Genomic DNA, 13976 nt, shown 5'->3' on the forward strand with positions numbered 1-13976 from the left:
GAACCTATAGCTGCTCCTGTAGAAGGAAGCTGAAATCATCGCTTCAAGAAAGGGGCTCCTCCCCTTGTAATTATACTGGGTTTTGCATCCAGACTGAGCTTCCTTCCCTCACCCATATGAAGTGTCTACCTTCTGCAGACTCCAGTGGCTCAGGAACCGGGGATGCAGTGCCAGGCTCGTGGTGTCCTGCAGCAGATGTGGGGAGCTTTCCTTCTTTACATTTCCATGAAGATGGGAGGTAAGTCTCAATCTAATAGCAAATGCTGCTGGGAGTTTTCAAAACAATTTTCTTTCAGCTAAATGATTGCCATTTCTGACACTTGTAACAAAAGAGTATTTCTTAATAGATACTTTCTTTATGTGGTGCTAATTGTTATTGGATATCAAATAATAACTACTGCTGCTGCTACTTTGCTGCCATTTATTTCTAAGAATCTCCCCTTAATGGCAGTTCTTTTGTGACCACATGGAGACATCATTTTTAATAATAATGGGGCTTCCAGGAGCGCTGCCCTAGTAACAGTCATGTGTCTTATCTTAGTCACTACAGGACAAAACATTGACCAGCCCACTGAGATGACAGCTATGGAAGGAGTCATTGTCCAGATCAACTGCACGTACCAGACGTCTGGGTTCAATGGGCTGTCCTGGTACCAGCAACATGATGGCGAAGCACCCACACTTCTCTCTTACAATGTTCTGGATGGTTTGGAGGAGAAAGGTCGTTTTTCTTCATTCCTTAGTAACTCGAAAAGGTACAGTTACCTCCTTTTGAAGGAGCTCCAGATGAAAGACTCTGCCTCTTACCTCTGTGCTGTGAGAGACACGGTGACTATGAGGTCTCTTCAGCTGCAACAAAATTCAAAAAGCAACCACAGCAGCAAGAAGTTATATTTCCTGAGTGTATGCCTGCTGTGAGTTAAGACTGGGGACTTTGGAACCAGACTGCGTGGATTTGAGTTTGCTACTTTCTAGTTAGGTTATCTTAAGTCAGTCACTATTTTTTTTTTTTTTTTTTGGTTTATTTGCTTGTCTATAAAGTGAGAATAATAAGAGTATCTACCTCACAAGGCTGTTGTGAGTTATGACCATCTATCTATATCATTTATATCTATAGTTATATCTAGTGTTACTCAGAGAAGTAGTGGCACACAGTAAGGTCTATTTAAGTTTAGTTATTTCAATTCCAGTCTTGAATTTTCACTAAGTATTATGTGGTAGGACCTCTGGGACTGCAACTCAGTATTTCTCTACCCTTGGTTTGTGGAAGGTGAAATCCTGACCACTATTTATATCTTGTGGGTCTAAAGCTATTAGATGGAGTTTGTCGTTCGGGTGGATTGTTGCTCTGGAAGGATCCCTGTGGTGATACTTATTTTCTTTGGGGGGACTCTGAACTTTGGAAATCCAAATGCAAATGCTTCAGAGTGAGATGTTAAGTATTCTGATTAATTATGAAAGGCTCTCTTCATTATGTGCATCCTTGATAAATATAATCAACATATTTCGGAGGTTTATAACTCAGGCTAGAAGTGAAGTTTAGGGGCTTTAGACGTGGGGAGCATGAACATAATCAGGGGAGTCTGTAGAAGATGGGAAAGAAGAGTGAACACAAGCAATTTGGTAGCAAATCTGGGTGAGGCAGGAGAGCCAGTAGGAGATTCTCATGAAAAGATGTAGTCAGTAGGCATTAAGTACAATAAAAATTTACAGTAAATGTGAAGATTTTCCTTTCCTGCTTTATAATTCCCTTATGTTCTCTTCAGATCTTTTAATGAAGTCTGTTAAATGCTACAACTTGCTGTCAGCTAGGTTTAGAGAGTACATCATTGTGTGTGGCTACCTCCACATGAGATAAAGCCGATCAGAGAGCAGAAGCTCAGATCGCAGGTTATTGGGACATCAAAAGTGAGGGCTGCTCCAAGTTAACATAGTTATATGGTCAGTCATATGCTATGCATTTTTTTTTTTTTGAGTCAAGGATTAAACAAAATTCTCTTTGGGTGAGGTAGGAGTGCTTTTTCATTCTAATTTATAAAATGAACATTTGAGGTGGAATTTGAATAGACATAGTCATACTGGAAAGTAACCTTGACAACATGAATCCAGGCCAGTGAAATGTTCATGTTCCTTTTGTCTAACAATTATTTTTTTGAGCTGTCATTTAAATAAATGCAGGCGAGAAATGAAGCTTTGATTTTTCCAGTTTACAAGGAAACCAAAGAAGCCATAGAAATGATATTTAAGGACTTTGGACTTGGTGAGTATGAATTGTTCATATAGTTATCAATTAGGGAAAACAATATTATGCAAATGATATTGTGAATGCTATGATCAATGGAATATTTTAAAGTTGTATTAGTTTCTATTCCTGCATAACAAATTACCACAACACCTATATATTAGCTTGTAGTTCTGTAGGTCATAAGTCCAAGCAAGTTCAGCTGAGTTCTATGCTTAGGACGTAACCATAGTAAAGTTGAGGCATTGGCTGGGTGAGTACTCAAGTTCTCACCCAGAATTCAGAGTTCAGAGTCCTCTTCCAAGTTAATTCTTTAAGTTTTTTTCTATTATAAATATACATACATATGTATATGTGACGGTGTCTTGCTCTGTTGCCCAGGCTGGAGTGCAGCGGCGTGATCTCAGCTCATTGCAAGCTCCGCCTCCTGGGTTCCCGCCATTCTCCTGCCTCAGTCTCCTGAGTAGCTGGGACTACAGGCATCCGCCACCACACCTGGCTAACTTTTTGTATTTTTAGTAGAGACGGGGTTTCACCATGTTAGCCAGGATGGTCTTGATCTCCTGACATCGTGATCCTCCCGCCTAAGCCTCCCAAAGTGCTGGGATTATAGGCATAAGCCACCATGCCTGGCCTATTTTTATATATTTTTTAAAATTTAGAGACAAGGTGTTTCTCTGTTGCCCAGGATAGAGGGCAGTGGTGTGATCATAGGTCACTGTGGGATCAAATTCCTGGCCTCAGGGAATTCTCTCACCTCAGCCTCCCAAGTAGCTAGGGCTATAGGCACACACTACCATACCTGGCTAATTAATATATATATATGTATTTTTGTAGAGACAGAGTCCTGCTATGTTGCCCAGGCTGGTTTTGAGCTCTTGAGCTCAAGCAATTCTCTGGACTCAGCCTTCTCAGTTGGGATTACAGGTGCTTTTTTTTTTCTGAGATGGAGTCTTGCTCTGTTGCTGAGGCTGGAGTCCAGTGGTATGATTTTGGCTCAGTGTAACATCTGCCTCCTGGGTTCAAGCGATTCTTCTGCCTCAGCCTCCCAAGTAGCTGAGATTGCAGGTGCCCGCCACCATGCCTGGCTAATTTTCCTATTTTTAGTAGAGACGAAGTTTCATCTTGTTGGCCAGGCTGATCTTGAACTCCTGACCTCAAGTGATCTGCTCGCCTCAGCCTCCCAAAGTGCTGGGATTACTAGTTTGGGCCACCGTGCCCGGCTAGTTCTTATTATTATCAGAATTCTAGTCCATGTAGATGTGGGACTAAAGTTCCCATATTCTTAATGTTTGTTGGCTGGGGGCATTTCTGAGCTCCTTAAGGCAATCTGCACTCCTTCTCATGTGAGTCCCACCATCTTCAAACCAACAATAGCAGGTCAAGTTCATCTCATGCTTGGAATCCTTCTGGCTTAATCTTCCAAAGTTCATGTGTTTTTAAGGTCTCATGTCAACAGGTACATAGATATCTCCCTTTTAAAAAGTCAACTGTGGGCTGGGTATGGTGGCTCACACCTGTAATCCCAGCACTTTGGGAGGCCGAGGCAGGCAGATCACCTGAGGTCAGGAGTTCGAGATCAGCCTGGGCAATACGGTGAAACCCCGTCTCTACTAAAAATACAAAAATTAGCCAGGCGTGGCTGTGGGTGCCTGTAATCCCAACTACTCGGGAGGCTGAGGCAGGAGAATTGCTTGAACCCGGGAGGTGGAGGTTGCAGTGAGCTGAGATCGCCCCATTGCATTCCAGCCCTGGGCAACAGAACGAGACTCCATCTCAAAAAAAAAAAGAAAAAAAAAAAGTCAACTGTTGGTTCAGCGTAGTGGCTCACGCCTGTCATCCTAGCTCTTTGGGATGCCAAGTTGGTGGATCACTTGAGGTCAGGAGTTGAAAACCAGCCTGGCCAACATGGTGAAACCCTGTCTCTACTAAAAATACAAAAAAATTAGCCGGGCATGGTGGTGGGCACCTGTAATCCCAGCTACTAGAAAGGCTGAGGCAGGAGAATTGCTTGAACCTGGGAGTGAGCCGAGATTGCACCACTGTGCTCCAGCCTGGGGGACAGAGGAGACTCTGTCTCAGAAAGTAAAACAAAACAAAACAAAACAAAACAAAAAGTCAACTGTGCCATAGAACCCAACACAATTACCAGAGTAATACTGCATCACATTCAAGATTCTGGGGATTAGGGCAGGGAATCTTGGGTCTATTCACTGAAATTTTACCTACCACATAGCAAATAAAGGATATTCATTAAGACTGCATAAAAATGGAGGGGGAGGGATTGCATTGGGAGTTATACCTGATGTAAATGACGAGTTGATGGGTGCTGATGAGTTGATGGGTGCAGCACACCAACATGGCACAAGTATACATATGTAACAAGCCAGCACATTATGCACATGTACCCTAGAACTTAAAGTAAAAAAAAAAAAAAAAAAAAGACTGCATAAAAATGGTGAACTGCTTATGATATAACAATGAATCAAGAAAACCAGGGTGCATAATTGATTATGCAGAATAATCACAGCTGCGTGAAAACTTTTGGGCATAGAAAAAACAGGGAGAGGAATTACAATACTCTCTCTTTACTGCATTTCCCTTACTCAAAGTCTTAGTATGGGTAGATTTTCTTCTCTTTCTCTCTCCCTCTAGTCTCTTGACTAGGATTGGAGGGTGCACTTCCAAGATGGCTTGCTCACATAGCTGTTGGCAAGAGTCCCCAGATTCTTATCACATGTCTCTCTTTATAGTGTGTTGAGAGAGAGAGCGAGAGAGAGAGAGAGAGAGATTTTATAGTCCAGCCTCAGAAGTGTTATACCATCACTTCTACTGTTTTTTTCCCCCAGCTTCTAACATTTTTCTCCTTTTACATATAACAAAGTAGAAGAAATAATACAGGATTCAAACTGCAAAGGTAATTAATCAGTAGAATGTATACACACAAAAAAAAAATCCCCATAAGAAGACAAGCTTATTTACAATGAAGAAACACATGTACATTTAAGATAGTTCTCATATAAGACATTTAAAAAATAAAACATATCCTACAATGGGCACCACTGTTTACAGCAATATTAAAAGGGAGAAAACAATACTCATTTAATACCACAAGGTAGAGCGTCAGTGGAATAAATTCACAAAACTATATTACAGCTTGTTAATCCATTTAAGAATTGCTCTAAATATGTCATATTTTTGGCCCTCAGAGGTCTATTCCTACAGATTTCAGATTTCAACTACTCTAAATTTCTAGCTACTGAGAGGTAGAGGATGATTATTGTCATGATTATAATGATTATTAGAAACACACACACACACACAAACTCACCAAGGAGTTACAAAATCTGTGGAGACCAGAGGCCAACTATCATCACCTCATGTCTGCTCTCACCAACAGCCTTGCATTTTTCAGAGAAATATCTAAAAAAGTAGTCAGACACCAGTGTGGTTATTATCTCCTATGCCAAACCTATTGGGACTGAAACAAGCAGTATTACCATAAAGGAGAACATTGAGGCTTACCTTTCAAGGCTTATTCTGGTCTCAGAAATTAATTAGATAAGATTATTTTCTATTGAAATGAATTTTGGCTAACATAAAAGACTAGTTCTTTACTAGCTGGTCTTAGGGTAAAGGTCATACACATGAGTCTTAACCTACTCTCTGTCATAGCTAAAGTCAGCTGAAGGTCCAAAATTAGAAATATGCCAAAAATCCTAAGTACAATCGTTTGGAAGTCTGCCATGAAAAAGCCTTTAAAGATGTACTAACTTGAAGTATAAGTGCAAGGGCATAAGAGCTCTAACGCTGTTAAATCTTCCTCCTTTGGGAGAAAGGATCAATGTTCCCTACAAAACACTAAGTTTTGCTTAAGGGTGAAACCTACATATACTAGGGTATGGAATTAATTTAATTTTGTTCCATCAGGATCCTTTTCCCACGTTAAAAAAAACAGAATGAGGAATGAATTTTTTTTTTTTTTTTTTGAGACGGAATCTCGCTCTGTCACCCAGGCTGGAGTGCAGTGGCGCGATCTCGGCTCACTCAAGCTCCGCCTCCCGGGTTCTTGCCACCGCGACCTGCTAATTTTTAAATTTTTAGTAGAGACGGGGTTTCACCGTGTTAGCCAGGATGGTCTCCATCTCCTGACCTGTGATCCGCCCGCCTCGGCCTCCCAAAGTGCTGGGATTACAGGCCTGAGCCACCGCGCCCGGCCGAGGATGAATCTTAATTGGTCTCTTCATCAGAAGTGGATCAGAAGTGGTAAATTTGGTCTCTGTATTCATGAAGTCAGACAGTTTTTTAAGTATGCAGTGGAAGCAGACAGTAGAATAAGATTCCTGTAGCCACAGACCACTACCTGGTATCAAACTAAAGCAAGGATCAACTTAAACAATTATCCAAAGTCACTTTAACTGTACTGAAGGGTAAAGTCCACCACTATATTATTTTAAAGGAAGTTGTCTAAATGTAAGAATTCCATTAACCCTGGGTGAGAAAAATCAAAACAAGTCATACTCTCTAATGAGTTATCCAATGAGAATGAAAATGCTTTTAACTATATTTGACTCGCAAACACTTACTTGGTAAGTGTGAATTTCTTTCTTTCTTTTTTCTTTTATCCCATTGGATTTAGACTATTGAATAATTAAGGGCATAATGAGGGAGAACAAAGAGCTACTTCTTCAACATTTTAGTATCTAGATAGTATAGTAGAAACTGTTCCTAGGGACAATGTATATGCCATTAATCACATTGAATAAAGTGATGAATTATTCATTTTTCTTTTCTTTTTGTTTGAGAAGCTTGTTTATCTCCCTTTGGCCTTTCCAGTGTGGTTTGAAATGATTCCGTGTTGGTTTAGTTGAGGAAGCAACAGTAAGAAAGTCACTATCAGGTAGATGAGAAGCAGGTTGTGGACTTGCTGTCCCATCCGAACAACTGCAGCAAGATAAATGATCATGGCCATGAAACACATTTCAGGCTTTTCTTCCCTCGGTGTGAAGATTTGTTTCCACCAGTCCATAGCTCTGCATCGAGTTTTTAGTAGACTAGTGCAAATTTCATGGAATCTTTGCTGTTGATCGCTGGTGCATTTATTGGAGCCAAAAATGTTAGGTGCTAGAATAGAAACAAGGTAGTCAGCCAAGCACCAAAACATAACAAAAGAGGAAACAGCAGACAGAACAGATGGATCTAGATAGTAGATAATTGAAACACCAAAGAAACCAAGTCCATGATGGCAGGTGAAAACCAAGCTCTTTCCCATAATAAGACTTTATCCACCATCAACATCACTTTTCCCGATTCTTTCAGCTATTGTTCTAAACTTGCAGTCTCTGCAGCCAGCAAATTGATGCTGTGATTACTTCCCTCTGCCATCATCCCTGAGGTCCTGTCTCAGCAAGCACAAACCACCCTCCGACTCAACCTTCCTCCTGAGATCCACAGGGCGATTCTGGCCATTTCTGCTGTATTCTGTTGGTTACCCAGATGCACCTTTATACAGTGCAGAAGGGGATTGCACAGATCTGAACACCAGAGATGATGGAGATCATTGATGTCATCTTGTTGACTGGCTTCCATTTACCAACTCCTGTCAGCCATTGGTTGAAGGATATTAATTTTATAAATTACCAGGGATATTAATTTTCTAGTATTCAGGGTTTACTATGTACTTGGACAAAGAGAGCTCCAGTTGCCAGAAAGATCGCCTCAGGCACAGAGGTGCTGACAGTTGAAAGTTGGGCCAGTATGCTAACACATGAAAAATGTTAATGGGTTATGCAGAGGAGGGTAATCAGTCAACTCTTCCACTGCTTTGATACACTCTTACCCAACATTATATTTGCTTTGTACTGTCATTGATTCCTCAAGGTGATGACTGATTACAGTTTCTTTAAAAAAACAAAACAAAACAAAAAACCCTCAAACAGGAGAGTTAGTCAGATAAGTAGAGTCGCTGCTGCAGTTCGTCCCAAGACCATCACTGTTATCTATTGTCTCCCTCTTCTGTCACTCATTCTAGGCTCCCTCATTCAGCATTCCTGCTGGTCTCAGTTTCTTGCTCTTTGGTGACTCAGACCTTCATCCCCGAAAGGCCCAAGACCCTGGTTACTGTACCCTTTTCAGACCTTGGTTGATGCAATTACCTCTTTACTGCTATCACCAAGCATGGAAACACCAAGACATGTTCCAATAAATCTCTGAGTTCTACCTGTATTTCTCTCTATCCCCATTACGTAGTAGCGACTCTATATCCTCATGATTATAGTCAATTACCTCTGCCACTATAGTTTTGCCAAATTTGGGGAGTTTTCAGGCATTATTTCTTTTTCAGTTCCACCACTTTCCTCTTATTCTAAAGCTCCAGTGATATGAACTTAGATCTCTTGTTATTATCTCATAGGTCTCTGAAACGCTACTCATTTTTCTTTCAGTCTACCTTCGCCCTGTTTTTCAAACTGGGTAAATTCTATTGATCTGTTTAAAGTTTACAGATTCTGTTCTCTGGCATCTCCCCTTTGTATTGAATCTATCCAGAGAACTTTTTAATTTCAGTTATTGTATTTTTCAGTTCTCTGGACCCAACTGCTGCCTCAAATTCCTGGGCTTAAAAAATCTTCCTGCCTCAGCCTCCCAAGTAGTTGGAACTATAGGCACTCACCATCATGCCCAGCTAATTTTTAACTTTTTGTAGAGATAAGATCTCACTATGTTGCCCAGGCTGGTCTTGAACTCCTGGGCTCAAGTGATCCTCGTACTTCAACCTAACAAAGTGATGGGATTATAGGCATGAGCCACCATACCTGGCCTCACTGAAGCATTTTTGTGAGAGCTATTTTAAAGTCCTTTTCTAATAATTTGAGCATCTAATTCATCTTGGTGTTGATATCAGTTGATTGTCTTTTCTCATTCATGTTCTGATTTCCTAATTCTTGGAATGAGAAGTAATTTTTGATTGCAGTCTGGACATTATGGGTTTTTTATTAGGAAACTCTGGATCCTATTTAATCTTCTTTTTAGCAGGTAGTTCTCCTGTTGAGGTGTTGTGCAAAGTTTGGTGGATGTATATGTTCAGTTTCCAGCTGGGTGCCACTGGCACCACCCCAGCAAAAAGGGGACCGTTAAATCACATTGCCTTATTGCCTCTGAATGGAGATGATCAGCTTTCTGCTGGGCCAGCTGGACTTGGGAAAGGAGAGGGCCAACTAGACATACCTCCTGCCTGGTTGGTATGGCAGGAGTGGAGGCTTAGCTCACCACTGGGCCTTGTTGACAAGGAGGTGGGAACGGGAACCCCAAGTAGCCCTGCTTTCCATTGTCTTGTTCAGTTACATGGCCACTGGATAGGTGTGGAGGTTCAGCTCCTCACTGGGCATTGCTGACACTGGGGTGGAGGAAGCTGAGTGTTGACTGTCTCACCTTACAGCACCTCATTCTACCTCATTGTTGCCAGGTAGAGATGGAGGCTCAGCTCATTGTTGGACCCCACTGACACTATCTTGCTGGGAGACTGGAGCACCACATGCTTCTGCCATCTGAGGAATGGAAGATCAGCTCCCTATTTGGCCTGCTGACACTACCAAGTGGGAAACCAGAATGCGCAGTTGGCTTCTATGGGGAAGGAAGGTGGGGTGGAAGATCAACTTCCCTGCTCACTGACTGAGACCTGGGAGTGTGGTTTATTTGTTGGTGTTTAGCTGAAGCAGGAAGGGTACTGCTAGAAAGATTTCCTGTTGTTAGGCCATGGCATTTTTCCTTGTCCTTTGGCTAGAAGGAATGGCTTTCCTTGGAGCTTTTGTTATTTATGCCTATTGGTGGTTCCAGGTTGGAGGTTTCTGTAACATCCTGTCCAGAACTTTTTTTATAAATGTTAGGGTGGTATATTATTTTTCCTTTTTAAAAAATTCGAATGTAGTTATTGATATGGTTGGGTTTAAATCTACCATTTTGTGATTTGTCTTCTATTTTCCCCATTTGTTCTGTGTTCATTTTCTGTCCTTTAGATTTTTTTTGTTTGTTTTTGGGTTTTATTTTAGTATTTTAATTTTATTTCATCTTCACTATAATCTTATTAGTTATACTACTTTTATGTTAGCTGTATCTCCAGAATTTAGATTATGCATCTTTAATGCAGTATAGTAATGATAACTTCAAATGATATTATATCATTTCCTGTATGATATAAGAAATTTTCAAACTTCTGTTTTTCTCCTCTCAGGCTTTTTCTTATTACTTTAATATATTTTACTTCTACATGTTATAAATTTCACAATAAATTTTTGCTTTACATAATCAAAATATTTAAAAAGTGATTAAAAAACTAATTATAAAACACTTTGATATTTTTGCCTTACTTATAAAGATTACCTTACCCAGACAATCTGTAAAGTGTGGAGAATATAGATTTATATATATTGCTTTGAACATCTGCCCAAGCAGTAGAAGAGGCAAATTAGGAAGTGTTTAGTAAGATACTTCTAGAAGCTAAGTTAGTTCTAGGCTGTATATCAGGCATCCTGAGTACCCATTGATTGGTACCAATTTACTTAGCATTCATGGGTGAGGTTTCACTTGTTCACGGACTTTGAATCCCTGGTGTGTATGGCAGTGGTTATTACAGTGGCTATACAAACTGATGTCATGCTAATTGCCAAAGGTTTGGAACTCTTCCATATTTGAAGGCTGCTGGATTTGTTGTCCACTTATTAAATGGCTAAATGAATGAGACTAATAACAGGAAATGCATTGGAATGGAAAATTTTTAATAATACCTCTGAGTATTCATTGATGGCAAGTTCGATTATGTCATGTGATGATCACTTCAAAATCCTATGTCAGATAGATAAAAATTCCAAAGCTTGCAAGCCTAAAATTTACCCTGTGCAGAATTTTGAGTTTCATGATTTTACATCCTAGGCTTCTATAATAGGATATCAGAGGAGAATGGAATCATTAGAGGAGACACAGAGTAGATGGTAAGTGTGGGATATATATTGAGAACATTTATTTTAAACAAATAAGATATGTAGTTTTTATATATAAACACATGTTACTGATTATACATTGAAGAATATTGCTCTGGATTTTAGAAGAGAGCCTAGGCTTAATAGAGCTCCTGGGTTGGTTGATTTGATTTCATGACACTAAGTTTTGCTATCCTCTTGCTGCCTCACCTTTATAATGTGATCATGATTATTGTTACTTATTTAAGGTGGGTGCTGAGGTGGGGAGAGAGGGGATAACAGGCTTATTAAGAAAAGCTTATCTCCTGAGACTGATGAATATACAGTGGTCTTCTTATGTATTCCTAAACTTCACCACAGTCCGATCTTGATGATCATTGCAAAGAAGGTCATTATATTAGTCAGAGTTCTCCAGAGAAGCAGAACCAAAGGTTTTACAGACACACACACACATGCATGCATGCACACACACACACACATGCACACACACACATATATAAATTAGTCCTTTGTTATATATGGGAGGATTGGTTTCCGGGATGCCCCCACCAATAGCCAAATCTGCAGTCATCGCTGCAGAACTGGCATAAACTAAGTTGACCCTCAATATGCATGGGTTTTGCATCCTGCGAGTGCTGCATTTTCAATCTGCATTTGGTTGAAAAAAAATCTGCGTATAAGTGGACTCACACAGTTATTCAAGAGTCAACTGTGTGTGTATACATTATATATATAATGAGAGAGAGAGAGAGAGAGAGAGACAGACAGACAGACAGAGACAGAGAGAGAGAGCTTGATTTATTAGGAGACTGTGGATTGTGGGTTTGGAAGGTTTAAAGTATGCATGGCAGGACTGCAGGCTGGAAATTCCAGCAAGAGTTACTGTTGCAGTCTTGAATCCAAAGGCAGTCTGGAAATAGAATTCTTTCTTCTTCTTGGGACCTCAGTGATTTTTCTTAAGGCCTTCTACTGATGGAGGGCAATTTGCTTTACTTGAAGTCTACCGATTCAAATATTAATCACATCTGAAAAATACCTTCAAAGCAACAGCTAGATCATTGTTTGACCAAACAACTGGGTACCGTGGCCTAACCAAGCTGACACATACAATGAACTATTACAGTAATTAAAGGGATACAATTATTACCTGTATTCCATAATGAAAATAAAGTTAAGAGACTTGCCCAAGTATACACAGAGTAATATATGAGTTGGCTAAAGGAGCAAAAAGAAGCAGAATCCAAGTATATATATATAGACTCACAAAATATGCTTTCATTTGACAATATTTATTAGTTCTGATGCACAAGAATAGAACCTAAGACGAACTGGCTTTGATTTGACACAGACCCCTTAAAAATTTTTATATTTTCTTACTGGGCACAGTGGCTTGAGCTTATAATCCTGGCTACTTAGGAGTCTGAGGTGGGAGGATAGCTTGACACCAAGAGCTTGAGACCAACCTGGGAAACATAGTGAGATCTTGTCTCTAAAAAAATTCAAAAACCAAAATAACTAGCCAGGTATGGCGGCACATGCTTGTAGTCCCAGCCACTGGGAATGCTGAAGTGGGAGGATTGCTTGAGTCCAGGAGTTTGAAGCTACCGGGAACTATGATTGCACCACCGTATTACAGCCTAGGTGACAGAGCAAGACTCTGTCCCTAAAAAAAGTTAAAAAAATTTTCTTAATAGAATTAAGCTTAATGTTAGTATCAGGTTATATCCCCTAAAAGTATGATTTCTACTAATATGAACTAAAAATGAATACTTTCTTTCTATAAGAAAATTTGTTGAATGAATGTATGACCTTTGAGTAACAGATTTTTGGATGTCTTAAAATGCAGTTCTAATGGTGCTCATGGTAGTTACTGATTAAAGTGGTAATGGCAAGTAGACTGAGTTCTGTCTTAGTTGGCCTGACAGAAGTCAAAGTATTGAAAAGAAAAAATGCAAAATTTGCATTGAAGGAAAAGGATTAAAAAAATCCAGGGACCAATATCAAAAAGGTGAAACTGCTCGGTGTGATGGCTCATGCCTGTAAACTCAGCACTTTGGGAGGCTGAGGCAAGAAAATCACCTGAGCCCAGAAATTTGAGACCAACCAGAGCAACACAGTGAAATCCCCACCTCTACAACAAACAAACAAATAAACAAACCAAAAACCAAAAACAAGAAACACAACAAAACAAACAACCAAAAAAAAAAAAAAAAACCCAATGAACAAAAAACAACAACAACAAAAAAATTAGCTGGGCACGATTGGTGTGTGCCTGTAGTCCCAGCAACTTGGGAGGTTGAGATGGGAGAATCGCGTAAGCCCAGGAAGTTGAGGCTGCAATGAGCTGTGATCACGCCACTGCGCTCCAGCCTAGGTGACAGAGTGAGACTCTCTCTCTCTCTCTCACACACACACACACAATTTAGAAAGGTGAAACTGTTCAAGCAGGAAGCCAGTTACTAATATCCAAATCAGAGTGTATTTTATTTCATGTTTTTTAGTGTTTTGCTTTTTCTGTTTCATTTCTAGAAATAATTATGAGAAAAGTGAATGAAATAACATTAGAGTAACATTATAACAATTAGCTAAAGCATCCCTGCACAACTGGAGAAAACTGGTAAGTTTTACCACTACTTGTGTTGCTTGTCATGCTTTTTGTGGGTCTGCACGTGTACACTCACATGTACGTGGTACTGAGCAAGACTCTGTCTCAGCCACTTGTCTGATATGTCACTTAAGTGTGTGTTTAGAAGTTTAATAGG

General features: G+C 40.0%; 1 pseudogene and 1 gene segment (V, D, J or C); one reads left to right on the plus strand and one right to left on the minus strand.

Moving 5' to 3' along the window:
- The window catches only part of LOC144330167 (T cell receptor alpha variable 1-2-like), an 18289-nt gene continuing 4313 nt past the window's right edge, over positions 1-13976 (plus strand). The window contains 4 exon segments of the V gene segment in view: positions 1-238; positions 542-2260; positions 11168-11226; positions 13744-13831. Coding sequence covers positions 163-238; positions 542-918 — 453 coding nt within the window.
- LOC144330166 (ADP-ribosylation factor-like protein 6-interacting protein 1 pseudogene) lies at positions 6753-9689 on the minus strand (annotated as a pseudogene).

Source organism: Macaca mulatta, chromosome 7, assembly GCF_049350105.2.
Source record: "Macaca mulatta isolate MMU2019108-1 chromosome 7, T2T-MMU8v2.0, whole genome shotgun sequence".
Lineage (NCBI taxonomy): Eukaryota > Metazoa > Chordata > Mammalia > Primates > Cercopithecidae > Macaca > Macaca mulatta.